The 23,136-nt window shown below is 44.2% G+C and overlaps 1 protein-coding gene across 1 annotated transcript in view; it reads right to left on the bottom strand.

Annotated features, from left to right (window-relative positions):
- Positions 1-18,775, bottom strand: part of LOC139263972 (vimentin-like) — a 37,700-nt gene extending 18,925 nt beyond the window's left edge. The window contains exons 1-3 of the mRNA XM_070880071.1: positions 18,057-18,775; positions 7,754-7,814; positions 792-887 (exon numbers count right to left, since the gene is read on the bottom strand). Coding sequence (XP_070736172.1) covers positions 792-887; positions 7,754-7,814; positions 18,057-18,562 — 663 coding nt within the window. The 5' untranslated portion in view covers positions 18,563-18,775. The remainder of the gene's footprint in view (positions 1-791; positions 888-7,753; positions 7,815-18,056) is intronic.
- Positions 18,776-23,136: the final 4,361 nt, after the last annotated feature.

Below are 23,136 nucleotides of genomic sequence, written 5' to 3'. Positions count from 1 at the left end.
ACTAAATTGTCTGCTCAAATGTATGCCACTTACAGCCCTCGCAACCTGAAAATAGAGTAGATGTGCTTTCCATCAGTGTGTTGCCCATCTACTTTACAAGGTTACCATCACCATCAATCATATTGTCAGAGGCATCTCTGTAAAATAAACATAATGACATCAATACTGTTGGAGGTAACAACATTCCAATGGAGAGGGGGTTTTACCGAGTGCCCCCAACTGCCGCGTGCCAGTGCAGTAAAACATACACAGCAGATACTGCTGGCAGCATCAAGGGCGAGTATGCCATTTTAGGTCTGCATGTAGCTGGCTGAAAGACATTGTTGAAAATGCATTGTTGACTGAGTGGGCTAACCGCTCAGCTTGTTTGAACAAGACATCAATTGGTCTTTGGCATTTCTCCCCTGTATAGTCCTTCTCCCAGCAACATTGAAGGCACTAGCCAGACATGCACAAACGAGGCATATATAAGGTTCACACATGTACGATTTGATTCAAGATTTGCAACTTTGCAGTAACTATGTACGTGACGAACTCATTGTTGAATCCACTACACAGTAGAAACAGTCTAGATTCAGCAGCAAGAGAACAAATCCATATTACAGAACCAATAGAAGTAACTCCATGGTACAATTAAAATACAAGCAGGTTTCAAACTCAAGACCAGAGGATAATTTCCTCATCCACCACACAGCCTTGACTACCAGTTTCTAATGACTGCTAAAAATGTATTTAAATAAATATTATAAATATATTAATTGTTGAAATTTTAAATGATAATATGTCCTTACTTCTGCGTGAAATTTCTTTAGGAAGGTAATTTCATCCTGTAATGCATCGAGTTTACGTTGCAGATCTACACATGCTAGAGTCGCATTGTCCACATCCTGTTGGGCAAAGGTTTGTATAAAGAGTAATTTAAAAAAAGAGTCAAGTAAAATCTTTACAAATTTAGTTGCAGTGCTATTAAGGAAAGCAAGTACAGGAACTCCAAACCCCATTGCCGCTTCCCTGAGGTTGGGCAAAGTAACTTCAGAGAGGCCACATACGAAAATAAGAAAATAAGAAGTAGGAGTAGGAGGGCATTCAGCCTCTCGAGCCTGGTCCGCCATTCAATGAACTCATGGCCGATCTTCTACCTCAACTCCACTTGCCTGCACTATCCCCATATCCCTTGATTCCGTTAATATCCAAAAAGCTATCGATCTCTGTTTTGAATTTACTTAACGACTGAGCCTCCACAGCCCTTTGGGTAGAGAATTCCAAAGATTCAACACCATCTGAGTGAAGAAATTTCTCCTCATTTCAGTCCTAAATGGCCGACCCCTTATTCTGAGACTGACCGCTGGTTCTAGACTCCTCAGCCATAGGAAATATCCTCCTTGCATCTACCCTGTCAAGCCCTGTAAGAAATTTGTATGTTTCAATGAGATCATCTCACATTCTTCTAAACTCTAATGAATGTAGGCCTAGTCTGCTTAATCTCTCCTCACAGGACAATCCCCCCATCCTATGAATCAGTCTGGTGAACCTTTGTTGCACTCCCTCTATGGAAAGTATATCCTTTCTTAGGTAAGGAGACCAAAACTGTATACAATACATGGGCCAGATTTTTGGCTTTCGGAGTTTTTCGGCAAAAATGGTAATGATATGTCAAAATTAATGTTTACGCCGGGGCTGGGAGCGCCGCGAGAGAGGCCTTGAGAGGCGGTAGAATAAAACATTCCAAAAACATTCCAAAAAAATTTACAAGATCGAATCGCTGAAAAAAATTAAAAAATAAAAACTTTAACTTACCTTTTTTGCAAGTTTTTATCTTAAGCCCTGCTGCAGGGCTGCACTGACAGATTTGACCTGTTGCTATTCTGGGTGCACACGGGTCGGGAGAGTGCCAAAGGTACGACGCAAAAGCAATCCGCGTCGTTGCACATCGCACACCTCTTCCCGGCAGTACTTGGAAGCGCCGCCGCAAACAGGTACTCGAGGATCCCGCCCGGGCTTTGCAACCGGGTTTTCGCTGCGGAGGGTCAAATCACACGAAAATCTAGTTGCAAACCTGCCGAAACTCCGGCCCCAGGTGTGGTCTCACCAGGGCCCTATATAATTGCAGAAAAACATCTTTACTCTTATACTCAAATCCTTTTGTAATAAAGGCCATTATCTTAATTGCTTGCTGTACCTATATGTTAACTTTCAGTCATTCGTGGACAAGGACACCCAGGTCCCTCTGAACAGCAACATTTCCCAATCTCTCGCCATTTAAAAAATGCTCTACTTTTCTATTTTCCTATCAAGGTGGATAACTTCACAAAAGCAAAGTACTGCAGATGCTGGAACCTGAAATAAAAACAGAGAATGCTGGAAATCGCAACGGATCAGGCAACATCTGTGGAGAGAAAAACAGAGTTAACGTTTTGGGTCGATGACCCTTCGTCAAAACTATCGAATGTTCAAAAAAAAATAATTCTTAAGCACTGAAAGGGGGAGGGGAAGAAAGAATTAAAGGGAAGGTCTGTGATAGATGGAAGGCAGGAGAGATTAGAGAGACAAAAGGGATGATCGGCCGAATTGAAATGGTAATGACAGAAGTTAGAAACGGGTTAATCTGGATAGTGTGTGAATGGCATAATAATAACCAGCTGCTATTATAGACAAAGAGAAAAAAAAGGGGAGAAAAAAGAAAAAAACATATGATGGCGGGTGGGGAGGGGGGAGGGAAAGGGAGCTGAAGATGGCCAGAGGTTATGCTCTGAAATTGTTGAACTCGATGTTGAGTCCAGAAGGCTGTAAAGCACCTAAACGAAAGATGACGTGCTGTTCCTCGATCTTGCGGTGAGCTTCATTGGACAGTGTAGGAGTCTGAGGATGGAGATATCAAAGTGGGAGTGAAGTGGAGAATTAAAGTGACAGGCAACTGGAAGCTCAGGGTCACACTAACCGACTGAACAGAGGTGTTCAGCAAAGTGGTCACCCAATCTACGCTTGATCTTCCCAATGTAGAGGAGACCACATAATGAGCAGAGAATATAACATACTAAATTGAAAGAAGTACAAGTAAATCACTGTTTCACCTGGAAGGAGTAATTAAGGATAGCTTCACATTTCTCCACGTTATATTCCGTTTGCCATGTTCTTGCCCACTCACTTAGCCTGTCTATATCCCTTTGAAGCCTCTTTGCATTCTCCTCACCACTTGCATTCTCACCTAGCTTTGTATCATCAACAACATTGGATACATTACATTTGGTCCCCTAGTCCAAATCATTGATATAGATTGTGAATAGATGAGGCCCAAGAACTGATCCTTGCGGTACCCCGCTAGTTCCAATCTGCCAACCCTTATTCCTACTCTCTGTTTTCTGTCCGTTAACCAATCCGCAATCCATGCTAGTAGATTACCCCCAATCCCATGAACATTAATTTTATTTAATAACCTCTTATGTGGCTACTTATCGAATACCTTCTGAAAATCTAAATACACCACATCCACTGGTTCCTCCTTATCTATTCGCTAGTTACAACCTCAAAAAGCAGATTCGTCAAACATGATTTCCCTTTCATAAATCCGTGTTGACTCTGCCCAATTCTATTATTATTTTCTAAGTGCCCTGTTACCACGTTCTTAATAAAGAGATTCTAGCATTTTCCCTACTACTGATGTCAGGCTAACTGGTCTGTAGTTTTCAGTCTTCTCTCTCCCTCCCTTCTTAAATAGTGGGGTTACATTTGCTACCTTCCAATCTGTGAGAACCATTCTAGAATCTATGGAATTTTGGAAGGTGGCAACGAATGCATCCACTATCTCTACAGCAACCTCTTTCAAAACCCAGGGGATTTATCGGCTTTCAGTTCCATTAATTTCTCCAGTACAATTTTTTAACTAATATTAATTCTTTCAGTTCCTCATTCTCGCTAGACCCTTGGTTCTCCAATATGTCCGGGAGGTTTTTTTAAGTCTTCTTCCGTGAAGACAGACACAAAGTATTTGTTTAATTTCTCTGTCATTTCCTTATTTCCCATTATCATTTCTCCTGTCTCAGCCTGTAAGGGACCCATGATTACTTTCACTAATCTTTTCCTTTTTACATACCTGTAGGAGCTTTACAGTCTGTTTTTATGTTTCTCGATAGTTTACTCTCATTCTATTTTCCTTTTTTTGATCAATTTCTTGGTCCACCTTTGCTGAATTCTAAAATCCTCTCAATCCTCATACTTACTGCTCTTTTTGGAAACATTATAAGCCTCTTCCATTGATCTAATACTATCTTTAACTTCTCTTGTTAGCCACGGTTGGACCACTTTCCCTGTGGGGAAGTTGCCTCATCCCAAATCCCTCAACATGACCAAGTGACACCACTGGCCCATTCACACTATTTGTGGAGATGGCTTGAACCAGGGAGATACAAAATAAGATGAAAAGTATAAAAAAGAAAGAAAAACAAATGAAGTTCAAATGACATGCAATTTAAGCAATACCTTTGCAGCAGTCCCACCACCCTCCCCCTCACACACACACACACACACACACATACATATATTTATTTAGAAAATGTCTCTGTTCAGTTATGCACATGTAATGAAATTTACAGAAGAAGAAAGTATGACATCATGGGTGTGGAGAGAAAATCAAGAAGGATGTGCAACCATATTTCACGACAAAGATGTTTGTCAACAGTATCAGAAAGCTTGTCATATAGTTTCCTTCTTAATCTTCTAGGTTGCACTTACTACTCAATTGGAATAATTTTGACTTAGTGTGACTATGTAACATAGGTGATAGTGAATCAGGAGCCTGTTTTACATCTCTCCCAATTTTTATTTCCATTGACTTCAAGGTAAGGAGAAGTGGGTGTTATGGTAGAAGCAGCTGATCAGATGGGTTCAATTATAAGCCTTGATTTTAAAATGGGGTAAGTGTTAAGCGTTGGGGCTAGAGGGGCCAGCATCAGACTCATCCAGCTCGCCAACATGAAGACGGCCAATTTAATCCTGAGGCGGGCACGCTGGGTGGGTCAGACGACAAGAGAGGAGGATGGGGCACTTGGGGTGCTGCATGTAAGGAGATAATGATGGGTGCCTCTTTGGGTCCTTCGGAGAATGCTGAAAGATGCACAAAGGTTCATTGTGAGCTTATCCAAGGGGGATTCAAGCCTGGAATGGCAGCAGGAGCGTAGGACGGCAGAGGAGTAGTTTTGGGTAGGGATGGGTGAGGCAAAGCACCCAAGAGGAAAGAAAAGATTAGATGACAAAACGAGGAAGGAGAGAACGGCTGAAGAGGCGGATAATAAGTAATGGGTTCGAGTCCAATGCAGGAGCCAAAATGCATGTGCAAATGAACACATCGGGAATTCAGGTTACATCAACATGAGGGAGATTAGAGGAGATATGTCCTGGCCAGAAACAGAAGACTTTCTTCCTTATCCCAGGTGCCCTTTATCAAATGGATCAAAACGTTGTTACAATCAGTGCACAGTGTCTTAATGTTACAATAAAAAGTTACAGTATCTAATTAGCCAACTGTCGGCCTTGAATTACCGCTCCAACCATTAAAGCAAGGCCCACAAATGCAACAACAGTTGTTGCTTTTTAAGTGAATCTCCCTCTGAGGGTTCAGTCTGTAAAGGCATAGATTCCTGGTCTGCCCTGATTATCTGAAGGTTCACTGGGTAAAGACACCTTAGTCGGTATGTAGCTCACACTTTCAGTCAGTGTGTATCTCTCAGTCAGTATGTCTTTCTCTCTCTCTCGATCAGTGTGCAGTTCCCTCTCTCAGTCAGTGTGTATCCCTCCCTCGGTTGGTGTAAAGATCTCGATCGGTGTATAACTGTCTAGTTCCTTCTCTCAGTCAGTGTGTAGCTCTCCCTCGGTCGGTGTATAGATCTCGATTGGTGTATAGCTGTCTCTCTCGGTCAGTGTGTAGAGCTTTCTCCGTCAGTGTGTAGCTCCTTCTCGGTCAGTGTGTAGTTTCCTCTCTCGATCAGTGTGTAGCTCTCTCTCGGTCAGTGTGTAGTTCCCTCTCTCGGTCAGTGTGTAGCTCTCTCTCGGTCAGTGTGTAGCTCCCTCTCTCGATCAGTGTGTAGCTCTCTCTCGGTCAGTGTGTAGTTCCCTCTCTCGGTCAGTGTGTAGCTCTCTCTCGGTCAGTGTGTAGTTCCCTCTCTCGGTCAGTGTGTAGCTCTCTCTCGGTCAGTGTGTAGTTCCCTCTCTCGGTCAGTGTGTAGCTCCCTCTCTCGATCAGTGTGTAGCTCTCTCTCGGTCAGTGTGTAGCTCCCTCTCTCGATCAGTGTGTAGCTCTCTCTCGGTCAGTGTGTAGCTCCCTCTCTCGATCAGTGTGTAGCTCTCTCTCGGTCAGTGTGTAGTTCCCTCTCTCGGTCAGTGTGTAGCTCTCTCTCGGTCAGTGTGTAGTTCCCTCTCTCGGTCAGTGTGTAGCTCTCTCTCGGTCAGTGTGTAGCTCCCTCTCTCGGTCAGTGTGTAGCTCTCTCTCGGTCAGTGTGTAGTTCCTTCTCTCGGTCAGTGTGTAGCTCCCTCTCGGTCAGTGTGTAGCTCTCTCTCGGTCAGTGTGTAGTTCCCTCTCTCAGTCAGTGTGTAGCTCTCTCTCGGTCAGTATATAGCTATCCCTCTCTCTTGGTCAGTGTATAGCTGTCCCTCTCTCTCGGTCGGTGTGTAGCTCTCTCTCGGTTGGTGTGTAGCTCCCTCTAGGTCAGTATATAGCTGTCCCTCTCTCTCGGTCAGTGTGTAGCTCTCTCTCTCTCTCTCGGTCTGTGTATAGCTCTCTCTCTCAGTTGGTGTGGAGCTGTCTCTCTCTCAGTTGGTGTGTAGCTCTCTCTTTCTCTCTCTCGGTCTGTGTGTAGCTCTCTCTCTCAGTTGGTGTGTAGCTCTCTCTCTCTCTCTCTCTCTCGCTCGTGGTCGGTGTGTAGCTTGCTCTCTGTCAATCTGCAGCTGTCTCTCGGTCTGTGTGTAGCTCTCTCTCTTAGTCAGGTGTGTAGCTGTCTTTTGATTGGTTGATGTATATGTTTTATCAAGCTTTTACATCTTTTAATCAGACTTCTGCACTTAGCTATTTGGCTTAACTAGGATTAAATTATCTGGACCATCTCTGGATACACAATCAATGCTGCTCAATCTAATAAAACAACATTGGACTAAACCATGTCATAAATATTGTAAACAAATATACAAAACCTACCACTTTATGAGCTCCTTCATCCATGGAGATTTCCTTGCACCCATTCCAAATATGCACTCAAGAGAAAAAAGAGCAAACCTGGCACGAATCCCATAGAACTCTGCTAGGTATTTAGTTACATATTTTGCATCAAACCTTGGTCTTTATAAAGGCCAAGTCACTAAAATGGCGAGAATACTTTCTGACACAAAATGCAGTAGATTGCAGAATAGCAACCCAGTAGAAACTGAATGATATGTTCTCCCAATTCTGCATTCCCTTTCCACTCATAGCACACCTGTTCTCCAGGAAGGCACACAGAATGTATCCCTATATGCAGTTTGAATCATTGGACACTTCATTTGTGCAGTATTTTGTCAGCACTTTCTGATGTGTTTGTGTTAAATCTTTATGCTATTAGTAACCTATTTACTTTAATGACTGTTAAAATAGCACAGGCCAGATATTAATGCAAACACATTAACCAGTACACTAACAAAGATCTGATGAGGAAATTCAGCAAATTGGTAATTTTAACAATTGATTTATTTAATAACAATATGATATTTGCCAATTCCTCACAGTTCTTACCTCTCTGAAATCTGACAAGGTGTTTTCAGCTTCCTCTCGTTGTTGCATTTCATTCACCAGCCTGAAAAGAACAGTTCAGAAAGTGAGTTTTAGATCACATAACATTAACATGTCAACCATTACCAGTCAGTCTACAGTCCATCCATCCAGGTGTCATTAATGGCTCAGATTTTTCTGAAACGGGGCATCTCATGACATGTCCTGTTAGTTAGATTTGTTTGTGCACATTTAGGTTCTAATTTTTTTTTGCCCACAAAGTTGCTGGAAGTGTGAGTTGATAATAGAGAAATGAGGGCAGCAGGGCATTGGGGACCTTGGTGAACAATGGGACAAACTCCTTAACTATTGAGATTAAAGGATTGAAAAATAAACAGATGAACAATGGAGACGAAGAATGTATTAGATTGGGTGAATTCAATGCCAAATCTGTCATGTCTGTAACCACAATGTAACACCACTGTATTACTGTATACACTCAACTGAGATGCACACCTTGACCACAAGGGGTGAACTTGTGGGAGACACTCCTAACCTGATCACTCAGGTATAAAAAGGGAGGTCCCACGCAGGGTCACAGTCTTTGGAGTCCTGTGAATAAAGAGTTCAGGTCACAGAGTGATCTTATCCCCAGAATGTGCCTCGTGTGGTTTCATACCGTAGAGTAAGGACTTTACAAAATCAGGTACAGAAAGAGAAATATAGAGGGAAAGAAAGATTGGATTAAGAGAGAGAAAAAAGAGACAGATAGAAAAAGTAAGAAAATGTTTTTTTAATTCGACATTTTTTAAATTACCAACAATTCACAACATGAAAGAATGAGACACCACACTTTTAATTGTTCATTTTCTGGGCGAGATGCTGATTAGCAGTCATTGACAATTATCACGTTATTAAAAGGGTACTTATGCCATTAATTACTAGACTAAACTATCTGTGGTGAGTTTAATGGTCAATTAATGTGTAAATGCAGCAACTTCATGAAAATCATGGGGAGGTTAAGGCTGAGACGCTGTTTTCGCAAAGCTAATGGCGGAGTGATGTAAATCGGCTAGCAACTTGCAGTGATTCACAATTCACAGGTATCTCATCCTCGCCACAATAGTGTGCGTCGATTAGACACGCAATTTTTTTCAGCAAATCTTATGTTGTGTAGAAATGATGGAGACTTATCTCAGCTTCAGACAGAGAAGATGTGCAAGTGTATTTTTGACCAGGTTTGAGGATAACAAGGATAGTGAGTCAGAATTCACTTGCAAACAAAAAGCAAAACACTACAGGTGCTAGAAATCTAAAACAAAACTGACTGACCTGTTGAATATTTCTAGAGTTTACTTGTGGGGCAGGGAGGTGTTGCTACAGTTGTACAGGGCCTTGGTGAGGCCACACCTGGAGTATTGTGTACAGTTTTGGTCTCATAACCTGAGGAAGGACATTCTTGCTATTGAGGGAGTGCAGCGAAGGTTCATCAGACTGATTCCCGGGATGGCGGGACTGACCTATCAAGAAAGACTGGATCAACTGGGCTTGTATTCACTGGAGTTCAGAAGAATGAGAGGGGACCTCATAGAAACGTTTAAAATTCTGACGGGGTTAGACAGGTTAGATGCAGGAAGAATGTTCCCAATGTTGAAGAAGTCCAGAACCAGGAGACACAGTCTAAGGATAAGGGGTAAAGCCATTTAGGACTGAGATGAGGAGAAACTTCTTCACCCAGAGAGTGGTGAACCTGTGGAATTCTCTACCACAGAAAGTAGTTGAGGCCAATTCACTAAATATATTCAAAAAGGAGTTAGATGAAGTCCTTACTACTAGGGGGATCAAGGGGTATGGCGAGAAAGCAGGAATGGGGTACTGAAGTTGCATGTTCAGCCATGAACTCATTGAATGGCGGTGCAGGCTAGAAGGGCCGAATGGCCTACTCCTGCACCTATTTTATATGTTTCTATGTTTCTATGTAAGCGAGTTCAACAGATTTAACTAATAGGAGGAAGGTATTTAAATTATATTTACTTCAATGGAAAATAAAATTGGATGGAGTGTAAAACCAACTATCGATTGGCTATGTTTTACACTACCATCCAAGATGAATTTAACGCCACAAATTCTTTGCTCCACTCAGGCAGCAAACCATGGAAATGCCACCATGTGTGAAGCCACATCAGGAATCAAAGTCCTCCAATAGTTCAATGAAAATATTCATTATTCAGTGGCAGCATTATCTTGCAGGTGGAGACTATTACCTTATTACTGAGTTATAGAGCCCAAATTTCCCCATGAGTTGCACTGTTTTTTTTGGTCTAACTTGATTTTTCTGGTGTATCTTTTTAGTTGCAAATATGGCCACTTAATTTGCGCCAGTATAAGTGAGTTAGTTAGGTATTTTGTTAGGTCAGTTTCTTTTTCAAAAGGGGGCGTTCCCGGCCACTTACACCATTTATGCCAATTTGGCCAGAAAAAAGTTATACTAAATGTCATGTATGTCACCTTCATGTAACAACACTGCAATACTGTATATACTTGTGAAATGCACACCTTGACCACAGGGGGTGAACTTGTGGGAGACACTCCTCACCTGGTCATCCAGGTATATAAAAAGGGAGGTCCCACACAGGAGAGCACTTCTTGGTCCTGTGAATAAAGGTGCAGGTCACAGAGTGACCTCGTCCATAGAATGTGCCTCATATGGATTTGTGGTATTGTGTAAGGACTTTACAGTAAACTAACTTAGGGCCACTTTGGTGTCCACTTTTGTCCGCACAGAAAGACCTTACTTACAGTTAAGGAATCGGTGCAAGTAATTACAGTTAAAGCACCACCAAGCACCAAACAAAGCACAAAAAATAATAAGCAATTAATTAACAAATAAAATAGAAGGAACCCTGCACCTAAAGCACCAAGACCAAAGTAATAAGCAATCAATAAATAACAAATAAAAAAATAGAAGGAACCCTGCACCTAAAGCACCAAAATCAATCAGTAGATAACAAATAAAAAATAGAACTCCTACCTTAGGGAAAGCAGTGGGCCGCCAATGAGGGAGCCCATTCGGAGCCCACTCTAGCGCGCATGTGCAGTGGTCCCAGCACTGTTTTCAGTGCCGGGACCTAGTTCCACCCCCCTCGCTATCTTCTGCACCACACCAGCTCCACAGACAGCCCGAGAATCAGCCATGATCGCACGGATTTTTTTTGGCACTGCTTCTGATGTAAAATGTCGGCGGGGGGCTCGGAGGTGCGCCGAAAAAAACGGCGGGCCAAATTTGGGCCTATAGTCCTGAAAATTATTTACCTGAAAAGCTAACATTGCCATATTTATCTTTCCAGGCCATATTTTAAATGATGACCATGTAGTACCAACAGTGCACCTAGTGACCATTGTTTCAATTGATATATTCACTTTGTTTAAAAGTGTTGAAGTGAAAGGAACTCCATGCAACATTTAATTAGTATTTAATAAAAAGTATTTGTTTGACCTGGCATTGCATTTTTAACATAGGCTGGATTTTAGGCTTTTATGTTCTTGGGGCGATAATGGTGGCAGAGCGGAAAAGTTAGCGGCCAGGAATAGTTTGCGCCTTAGTAGGTAAGTTTGGGCATCAGGAGGCGCAGCGCTAAGGGAGGTGTTGTACACCTCTCTTGGTGCTAGGATGGGAAACTCCCAAGCTAAAGAGCTGGCATGGGAGCGCTCCGTGAGGCGCCTGGTCGGGGGGGGGGAGGGAGTGAACTGAAAAAGCCCCCACAAAAACATTCCCAAAACATTGCCCATGCCACCACAACATAAATCGCTAAAACAATAAAAATAAAAAACAATCACACTTACCTTAGGAGTCCATTACTCACCTCATCTCTGACGGAATGGTTGGACCGCCCTGATTTCTCAGGTGGTCATTGCAAGGCGTGCTCGGGTGGACGGGTCGGGCAGCAGCTCAAATTCATGCCGGTGTCGCAACCAGAGGCATTGCACACCGGCGCAGCTGTTCCAGGCGGTGCTGTTCCGCACCACCACAAAACCAGACCCGAAGTTCACTGCCGGGCGCTGGAGGCTGACCGCCCATCCAGAAGACCTCACCGCCGCCATTGCCACCGCTCCGGGGCAAAAAACGGAGCGGAGCGGAACCGAAAATCCAGCCCACTATTTTTAAAGTAAAGCCTTATATTGTCCACTACTTTGTTCTGTGCCTATTTTTATTGGCTATCACACATGTCAGAGACAGTATATATTTTGCTTCTGAGTTCCAACATAGCAGAATCAGCTGAAGTATGGTTTTGAAAGAGCTGGGACTAACCATCAAATGCATTCTGTGGGTTTTGCCTTCATTCACATACCAATAGCCTGTCGAAGGATAGGACAAATAGTTCCCCCCATTCTCTGCTTTCTTGTGAGTAGCATGTGGTGTGGGTTGCACCATCTCATTGTAAAGATGCCTTGTCATAAGCATAGATTTCCAAAAGCATGTTATGCAAAGATCTTTCTGGGTAAAACAGTGCAAAAATGATATTGCAACAATTTTCTCTGTTTCAGAACTATGTGACCTTATTGTGCATACTAGATTTGTTGGTTTAACCCGACAGTTTTCTAAGGGCGGGGAACATGATTTGTCATATAAAAATATTATATTTGAGGGAAACATGTATTCTGCTCTTTTTGCAGATTTTGGGATCTTTAAACCATGTCTCATTTGGTTTAAAACCTACACGGAAGGGTACATTTTGCAAGATGAGTCTGTTTTTAGTGGGTGAATTTTAATTTAATTTTAAAACTTACCCACTGCAGTCAAAAACATATCCAGAATACTTTAATTTCCAGGCTTCATTATCATCTCACTGGCGGGTTTCCCACTGAATTTGCTGACCCAACCGGGGCACAATTTCCGGCGGGTCAGTCAGAAGTCTATTTAAAGAGGGAATGCATCTCTTAAAGCAAGGTTGCATTCCTTTCTGGCTTCTTTCATTTCCAGAGTGCTGCAACAAGAATCGTCTGAGAAGTGAGTCGTTGGCAAACTCCCAGGTTGTCAGAAGCCTCCCTGGTGGTATTTGCAGAGTTGAGGGCAAAGAGGGAGTTCTTGTTTCCCAGCCATGCCAGAACTGTTGTCCTCCAGGTATGGAGAGATTTTAGACATCATTAGTTACAGGAGTGTTACCCCCAGGACCTAGATCCAGTGCAGGAAGCATTTCAATGACCTCACTAGAATAGTAAGACTGAACACTTTATTTATCCCCCTCTCTAGAACACATGGCACTAGTTCTACTCTCCACCTCTGAACACTCTGAAAAATTCCATTCCATCCATCATTTCTTTCACCACTCATTACAAGGGAACACTACACCACCTTTCATTCTCATTACACAAACTTGCCTCTTCCTTCCTCCCTTCAAACCAGCCACTCGCAGCATTCTCCTCACTTGCTAACCTTTGCATAATCACCACCTTCTCCAAGGACTCCTTCCTCATTTCATATTCCACACACATGCTCCCCATTCAACACTTCCTCATTCTGCTTTTATCTTGCTTCTTCTCCCTCTCAGCATAGGCACTACCAGCACAACTAGCCTCATGATCCTGAATGAGCTGGAGCAGCAATCCAAGTTTGCCCGCTAGAGCAGTGCATAATGGGCATTCCAAGGCTTGAGTGTCACTGAAAAGGGTCTCTTATAATTACTTATACCCCTTCGTTAAGTAATGGAAGAACGCACATTCAGCCAACTTGACCGCATCAAATTATATTGTGATGCATGTCTTCTGCAACTTTGTAGCCTTCCAATGGCACCTTAACTCTTTTCCGTTTCCTCTAGGTCCTTCTCAACAGCCAGAGGGCGCTACAGAATACAGCCCAGAGGAGGAGAATTTTTTGGAGGAGGCATTGGCATGTGCTCCATCACTCCAAAGTACCAGCAGAGATTGGCACCATGGCTGGGCTACTTGATGGTAGCGGTGTAAGGGTGTTATTTTGGTCAGGTTTCTCTGACTCCTTGGCATTTTCGAGGCGCCCCACACCCTGGATTCTAGACTGTGGACGATTTGGGGGTTGTGAGAAACTGAGACAGAGTCAGTTGGGTGGTTTTATTGTGTTCAAACAGAGTAAAAGGACACGTTTATAATAATCACAGTAATCAGGTACAAATTGGGAGAAATGGCAACTCAAATGCTCTATATTTGGGAAGAACACATAACACATATAACAGATTAAAAGAACACAGTCCTCCCACCTCCCAAAACCTGGAAGGGGAAAACATACAAGAACATCAACAGGTAGGAACAGTAAGAAAAACCCAACCTCCCAGACCCACTATCTAGCTAGGTTAGAACTCTGGGGTTTCAGGGACCATGCTCGCCAATTCCCTTTTGACAGTTCCAACTCCGGGGTTCGCCTTAGTTGTCCTGGTCCTGTTCCAAACTCTGGGGTTCGCCTTAGTTGTTCGGGTTCTGTAGTCTGTACCCCGGACCTCGTTGAGGACCTCAACCTGCGTCACTTCTTTAGTTGGGCTGAGTCCGCTGATGCAGTAAGGTGCGTATTGGACTTGTGGGGTGAGTATTCACTTTTCCTTGGTCAGGGTAGTCTTAAAAGTTCCGTTAGGTAATGTTTTACCCCTTGGTAGCGTAGGACTAGCTTGTAGAGTGGAAAAATCTTTGGTTTTTCTTCGGTTTTGTCGGGTTGGTTCCGGTTGACTGTTTGATTGGTCGCGATGGTCTGAAACTTTCTGATAGTCGTTTTGAAAGCCTGTTTGCTGTCGTGGTGTTGTCCTTCTGGGTTTTAGAGATTCCTTTCACCGATGTTCCGGGGTCCCACTTTTTGAGGCTGGTGTTAACCTTATGCAACGAGACTGCTACCTCAATAGTGTCTCTAGAAGCAGCCCTAACTGCTAGAACAGGCTTTCAATTATATTAAAACAGGCTTCCTTATCTTCAGCCCAAAGCAGTTGTCAGCAATAACTCGATTAGGGTGTGATAATGTGCTATCACTGGTTTTGCATTGTTTTAGGATTGTCCAGTTTCCTGGCCATCTAGTTGGGCTCATGATTTCCATAGTAGTTGATTGGATAATCGGCTTCTTGCATATTTTGGATGAGTTCTGTAGTTTAGATAATGGCTGGTAATTTGATTATCTCTTAGGGGGTGAATTGGTGCTGCATAGTTCCCCCAGACAGTCTGGGATCCTTAATACATGAATTTGCTTTACAGAGGTTAGCCCCTCCTCCTGTATTCGGTAACTCTTTTTCGCAGCCAAAATGTTGTAGAATCTTAAAATTGATAAGCTCCTTCCCATAGATGTTTAGGGGATCTCAGGCTTCTGTAATTTAGATCCATTTTGAATTCTCTTTTCAAAAAGTCCAAACACTAGGCGGGGTGGCGGGGGGGGGGGCGGGGGGGGCTTCCATGAGGTTGACCGACTTTTGCCTTTTTCCTTTTAAAACTTAGATCTCCACTTGAAAAATCCAAAGCTCACCTTAACAGTCCAAGAGGAACTTTTCTTTAATTTTCAGAGAGAGGGACTCATGGGAATTTTTGGGAACCCTTCAGCAGGGTCTGCACATGGTGATGCACCGAAGACTCATGCGTATGAACAGGTAGTGGTGGCAGGGACAGCCCAAGAGTCAGCTCACCACATTGCAAGGTCCTCTCCCAGCTCTGTCGAATTGGACAGAGATGTGGACTTCAGGGGGCCAGCAATTAGAAAAAAATGGCTTGCCTCACACAAGCAGTTGTATGAGATATTGGAAGGCCTGGCAAATAATTTCACTGCTGTGTTGTGTCCTCTCCCAGGGCATCAGCACTCTGCCTTGAAGAGTGTGGCCACCTCCAGGGACACTGCAGCAGAGTACTCACAACAGGAGTCAATGTTCACAGCCTTTTGCAGCTTTGGTGGTAGCTCAAATGGCTGCCATGAAATCTTTGAGCTCAAACCTGTGCTCCATCTTGGATAGACAGACATCCACCTTGGAAAGGCAGATGTCAACTTTGGAGAGAATGGTGGATCAAGTGGATAGGGTGTTTCAAAGAATCACTTCTTCTGCACTCTGCCCTCCCACAGATAAGTGGAAGTAATGAGCTCAGCCCCACAGGAGTGGCACTGGTGCAGCGGGACTGGCATGTGTTGACCTCTCTCAGAATGTTGGCTTGTTTGCTCCCTCACCACCCCCTCAACCCACGACCCAGTATTGTGCCAGGAAGCCATCTGGGTTAGACTCGGCTAGCGGAAGCCAAAATGCAACAGTCTGTAGCTGGGGCCTCTTAGACTCGAGCACCCAGGAGTCACCAACCACAGTCATACCAAAGGTCCCCGCATCAGAAACAACAGCCTTTCACCCACTCAGCTGAAGCCACTGGAGGAGCATCTCATAGGTATGTAGAGTGAAGAAAACTTCTGACAAGAAAAACACTTGGGTGATTTTAGTTAAAACTTCTGTTGTAAATAACGTTTCAGCTCTTTTTTCGTATTTGGAATTTTGATGTGTGGTCTCTTTTCATTGCAAATACAGCTGTAGTTAGTCTGCATAGTCAGAATGTCAGTGATATAGAGATTAGCTGAATGGTTTGACTGTTCTTTAATGCAAAGTGGCAGGAGTGGTGAAGGGGGTAACAAGGACTGTTCATCTGGTGGGTGTATCACTCACATGTTATAGAGCACATCTGATTTTCATTCCAATAGTATGATTGTCAGGGAATCTGATGATGTTTCCACGGGGAGACTGAATAGACAGTACTTGTGATTTAGTTCTACTTTGCTCAGGGTAATTTTTATAGGAACATAGATTCAAGATGTTTAAAACTAACAGTAAATAGATTGTGTCAGGCTAATCTAATTCAAAAAAATGTATTAATTTCAATTTGCTGGAGAAAATAATGATGGGAATAGCACTTGAATAGTCATTATTATTTCATTTATGTGAGAAAATTAGACATTTTGTAAACTATCAAAGCTTCCTGTTTCCAACAGACATTTTAAGACATCACACTTTTTAAAATATCAGCTTAATGGGACAACTGTGAAGACACAAGAAAATGTTGATGTATACGAGGCAGTTTCAATTTAAGTATTTATCCTGGATGCTTTTCAAACTTCGGGAGAAGAATTGCGCACCTCCCCGTTTGGGGGTGGTAACAGTCGCGAGGCGCAGAAGTCTCGACTCTCGTGAGAAATTAGGGTTACCACCCCTGAAATAACACACTCCACTTTGTTTCTGCCGCAGTAGTGGGGCAGACGTGTCAGGAGCGGGGTGCAGCGCTACACACTGGGCCGCATGGAGGGGCTCTTCCCTTAATTAAAGGGAAGGGCCCAAGCTGCAAACTCTGCAGTAATGAAAGAGTCCTACTTCAGCCACCGGGGAGCGAGTGTGCAATGCCAACAGTGCCAGGCTAACCGATCACCGCACGGATCCCGCGTTCAAAGCACCAACGACAAAATCGGAGATATTTTATTTTAAAAGGCCCACACGTCCCCATTAACTATGGCCCTGCGAGTGGCTGGCCACCCAGTTCACTTCCCCTAAAGCTGTCGCTGGCATCGCCTGGCGCAGCTTTAGGGAGCGATACCCAATTTAGGGTCTGGGGCGCTAACAGGAGACAGCAATGACCCGAATTTCTCGGCCTTAGTCTCGTTGGGAGGGGCAACAAAATGAGACCCAGTGCCCGTTTGTTTTAAAACTAAACCATTTTTGCAGGTAACTAAAAAACAAATTGGATTAAGTTTATGAAATATTTGAAATTGACAAGAAATTCTACTCACTAAAAGTTTCATATTTTTACCAGTCAGAAGTGGAAAGAAAATTAAAAAAAGAAAGACTAGCATTAATTGCGTGCCTTTCACAACCACCGGTCATCTCAAAGCACTTTAAAGCCAATGATGTACTTTTGAAGTGCAGTCACTGTCGTAATGTAGGAAACGCAGCAACCGATTTGTGCACAGCAAGCTCCCACAATTAGCAATGTGATAATGACCAGATAATCTAATTTTAGTAATGTTGATTGAGGGATAAATATTGGCCAGGACACGGGGAATAACTACCCGGCTCTTCTTCGAAATAGCACCATAGGATCTTTTATGTCCACCTGAAAGAGCAGACGGGGCCTCGGTTTAACATCTTATCTGAAAGACAGCACCTCTGACAGTGCAGCATTCCCTCAGCACTGCATAAGAGTGTCAGCATAAATTTTCATGCTCAAGGAGTGGGATTATAAACCCACAACCTTCTATCGCAGAGGCAAGGATGCTCTTCACTGAGCCATGGCTGACACTCGAAATAATCTCCAACTCCCCTATCCCCCACCTTTCAAAATAAAAAGAAGGTAAAAAAGACAATCATACTTTTGTTTGAGTTTGTGGACATCATCCAACAAGTTGTCTCTTGCCACTTCAATCCTGGATTTCTCCTTCGAGATCTGATCCACCTCTTGCCGCAGTTTCTTAAGCTCCTGTTCATAGATGTACCCGATCTTGGAAGTGCCTTTGCCCTTCAGTTCCTGCAGTTCAGTATTAAGGATCTTGTTTTGTTGCTCCATGGACCTCACCTTCTCGATGTAGCTCACAAAGCGGTTGTTCAGGTCTATCAGTTTTTCTTTCTCGTTGGTGCGGCAGACTTTGAAATCCTCACTTACGGAGTCCAGCAGGGAAAAGTCTAATTGGTTATCAGCAAACATTTTGTCCTTGTTCAGCCAACTTGAGGTGGTGGATGGGGTGGAATAGCTCATTGTTTTCTTGAAGGAGCAAACAACTGGTGAGGAATATGAGCCGGCAGCAGACAATTGTGAATTTGAATTTGACCTCATACTCAATCTGCGGAATGATGATCTGGAATTTGCAGAACTATTCATTTTATAATTTTTTTGCTTTTTTTTAGCACAGGTTTTTCCAGAAGTCACGTTCCTACTCAGCAGCACAGGATAGTGACTCAAAGTTGCTTGATAGTTATAGCGAGGTAACACGCTTCTCCTAAATGCTTTAAGGCTATGAGGTAGCAGCTGATGTTGTGACTGACATTGTAACTAACCAACCAGGAGTTGATAATGGTTCTTAGCAACAATCAGTGTGGTTTGAGGGTAGGAATGTTTGCTGGTATGTTGAATGTTCAATTTTATTAAGTGGTGATTTGCAAAAGCCCGTTACTCATTGCATAAATGCCACTTCCACTTTATCTGTCTTCCTGTACAATGTTTCACAAGTCAGTCATTTGTATTCAAATTACTAATATGTAGAAAACAAATGTGTTAAAAATTATATTCGAAATAATAGACACAGAAACAAAAAGAAATATTAGTCATTATTCAAACTATTAGTGCTGATTCCAAACTGCTCTGCTTCCAAATTGTGCCTGAGAAAATAATGCAATTCAGAGTAAAAATGGGCATTAATTCTTTGCTGCCATTTTGCACCTGAATAGCATTACACACAAACTTCCTCTACAGTGCACTTCAGTGGCAAACGGCTCCCAGAAAAAGTTGCCGCTACCGATTACTAAGCTGCCCTTTAGGTTCTATGGGGAAGAAACTTGCATTGTTTGTGCCTCCCATTAGCACCTCTGGGGGAGCTAACGGTGCGCAAGCAACTTCTCGCCTGGGACTTTGCACTTGCGGCCTTGCCTTGTCCAATTTGCGGGGTCCGTGCCGCGATGCTACAGCCCGCCACTCAGCTTCTGTGCCAGGCTGCTGCCGCGGCACCCCGCTCACTGGTCATCATCATAGGCAGTCCCTTGGAATCGAGGAAGACTTGCTTCCACTCTAATAGTGAGTTCTCAGGTGGCTGCACAGTCCAATGCAGGAATTACAGTCTCTGTCACAGGTGGGACAGACAGTGGTTGAAGGAAAGGGTGTGAGAGGAGACTGGTTTTTCGCATGCTCCTTCGGTTGTCTGCGCTTGATTTCTGCATGTTCTCGGCGATGAGACTCGAGGTGTTCATCGCCCTCTCGGATGCGCTTCCTCCATTTTGGGCAGTCTTGGGCCAGGGATTCCCAGGTGCCAGTAGGGGTGTTGCACTTTATCAAGGAGGCTTTGAGGGTGTCCTTGAAACGTTTCCTCTGCCCACCTTGGGCTCGCTTGCCATGTAGGAGTTCCAATTAGAGCACTTGCTTAGGATCTTCACCGCGCGACAACTACAAGAGAAATGCAGGGAATAGCATCAACCCTTTACATGGCCTTCTCTGACCTCACAAAGGCCTTTGGCACTGTCAACCATGAGGGACTATGGAGCGTCCTCCTCAGTTTCGGCTACCCGCAAAGGTTTGTTACCATCATCCACCTGCTCCATGATGACATGCAAGCCGTGATCCTGACCAACGGATTTACCAGAGACCCAATCCATATCTGGACCAGGGTCAGGTAGGGCTGCGTCATTGCACCAATGCTTTTCTCAATCTTCCTTGCGACAATGCTTCATTGCACTCTCAACAAGCACCCTGCTGGAGTGGAACTAAACTATAGAACCAATGGGAACCTGTTCAACCTTCGCCGCCTCCAGGCTAGATTCAAGGTCATCCCATCCTCTGTCATTGAACTTCAGTATGCGGATGATGCTTACGTCTGTGCACACTCAGAGGCCGAATTCCAAGCCATCATCAACACCTTCACCGAGGCGTACGAAATCATGGACCTTACACCAACCATCCGTGAGACAAAGGTCCTCCACCAACCTGACCCCACCACACAGCACGGCCCCTGGTCATCAAAATCCACAATGCAGCCTTGCACAACGTGGACCATGACGAGGTCCAACACTGCCTCCAGTGTGCCAGCGCAGTCTTCGGTCGCCTGTGGAAGAGAGTGTTTGAAGGCCAGGACCTTAAATCTGGCACCAAGCTTATAGTCTACAGGACAGTGGACCATATGCAGAGACATGGACCATATACAGCAGACATCTCAAAGCGCTGGAGAAGTACCACTTATGCTGCCTCCGCAAGATCCTGCAAATCCACTGGGAAGATAGACGCACCAACGTCAGTATTCTCGCTCAGGCCAACATCCCCAGCATCAAAGCACTGACCACGCTCAACCAGCTCCGTTGAGCAGGCCATATCGTTCGCATGCCCGACATGAGACACCCTAGTGGTGAAGTGGTGGTTCCTTCTCCCCTATGCAGAATTGGAAGGGGAGGGCCCTGTGTTCCTGCCAGACTAGCATTGGAATATTCCCGTGGTTAGCATCCCAGTCCCGCCCTCGAAAGGAAATGGAGCGCGTGAAACTCCAATTTCGCTGTCGGGGCATGTCTTCCATGCCGGGCGCAGGAAATCCCGCCTCGCAGTGGTTACCGCCCAACCAGGGCGCGACTGAATCTCGGCCTCTATCTGTTTTAAAGGACAGGCTGATATTGCCAAGAAAGGTCTTTATTTTTGCTTTTTGAATAACACATTGTTTTGTTGCTTCTGTACTTGTTACAGAATGTGTTGTGTATGCAATAACTGTTAGACTGAGTACTGTTTAACTCCAAGAGGTGTGATCTTGGCTCTGCTTTATTAAGGCCCAAAGTGACAAATATACGAAATGGCTGGTCTTTTATACTTGGGCTGCACACATGTGCATGCAGCCCAATGGCCTCCAACAGTGATGCCATCCAGTGGCTAGCCATGATCTTATTGAATGGTGGTGCAGGCTCGAAGGGCCGAATGGCCTACTCCTGCACCTATTTTCTATGTTTCTATGTTTCTAGTGATCCCAAAAGTAAATACATGACAATACCCGCCGCCCCCCCCCCCGCCCCCGTCGAGATATTAACACAGTCTTTTACAAATTGAGATGGTCCGGTGTTTTACGCTCCCGGGTTGACCATCTCAGTTCAACTCCAGCCTTGGGTGAGTGTTCAGAGTCTGCTGTGACTGGTGGCTGTGTGGCTGACCTGGTGGGAGTGGCAATGGCCATGTCAGGGATTGAAAGTCCATTTTCATTGAACATGTCAGTGATTGAAAGTCCCGATTCACTGATGACCACTGAGTCCTCTGAAGACTGAGGGTAGGTTGGTTGGTCGTCGATTGTCTCTTCCTCCAACTGTTCTGGTTCGTCTTTGTGCCGCAGCTTTGTCTGATCCATATGTTTCCTGCATGTTTGCCCATTTTTGAGCTTGATAATAAATACTCTGTTGCCCTCCTTGGCCACGACAATACCAGCAATCCACTTGGGACCCTAACCATAATTCAGAACATATAAAGGATCATTTACAGAAATATCGCGTGACATAGTTGCGCGATCGTGACACCCTTGCTGATTTGTCTTCTATATTCAACATGATTATTCAAGTTAGGGTGTACAAGAGATAGCTTGGTCTTAAGACCTCTCTTCATCATTAGTTCAGCAGGCAAGACGCCAGTAAGCATGTGTGGTCTTGTCCTGTAACTAAGCAGTATGCAGTGACCCTTGGGTTACTCGCTTCATACTCTGCTTTATGATTTGGACAGCATGTTCTGCTTGCCCATTGGATACAGGTTTGAAAGGTGCTGACCTTACATGTTTGATACCATTGAGTTTCATGAACTCTTGAAATTCCTGACTGGTGAAGCACGATCCGTTGTCGCTAACAACGATGTCAGGCAGACCATGTGTCGCGAATATGGCACTGAGATTCTCAATGGTAGCTGTGGATGTGCTGGATGACATGATTATACACTCTATCCACGTCGAATATGCATCCACCACAACTAAAATCATCTTCCCCAGGAAAGGACCTGCAAAGTCGATGTGGATCCTGGACCATGGTTTCGACGGCCATGACCACAGACTCAGCGGCGATTCCGCTGCTGCCTTGCTGAGCTGCAAGTGTTGCACTGATGCACGCATGATTCCAGCTCAGAGTCAATTCCCGGCCACCATACATGAGACCTGGCAATAGCTTTCATCATTACAATGCCGGGATGTGTGCTATGTAGTTCACATACAAATTTCTCTCTCCCTTTCTTGGGCATAACAACACGATTACCCAAAAGTATACAATCCGACTGAAGAGACACTTCATAGAAACATAGAAACATAGAAATTAGGTGCAGGAGTAAGCCATTCGGCCTTCGAGCCTGCACCGCCATTTAATAAGATCATGGCTGATCATTCAACCTGCTTTCTCTCCATACCCCTTGAGCCCTTTGGCCGTTAGGGCCATATCTAACTCCCTTTTGAATATCTCTAGCGAACTGGCCTCAACAAATTTCTGCAGTAGAGAATTCCACAGGTTAACCACTCTATGAATGAAGAAGTTTCTCCTCATCTCGGTCTTAAATGGCTTACCCTCTATTCTTAGACTGTGACCCCTGGTTCTGGAACTCACCAGCAACGGGAACATTCTTTCTGCCTCTAACCTGTCCAATCCCATCAGAATTTTATATGTTTCTATGAGATCCCCTCTCAATTTTCTAAACTCCAGTGGATACAAGCCCAGTTGATCCAGTCTCTCCTCAAATGTCACTTCTGCCAT

Source organism: Pristiophorus japonicus, chromosome 5 (genome assembly GCF_044704955.1).
Source record: "Pristiophorus japonicus isolate sPriJap1 chromosome 5, sPriJap1.hap1, whole genome shotgun sequence".
Taxonomy (NCBI): Eukaryota; Metazoa; Chordata; class Chondrichthyes; family Pristiophoridae; genus Pristiophorus; species Pristiophorus japonicus.
This window is presented reverse-complemented; position numbering and strand designations above follow the sequence as displayed.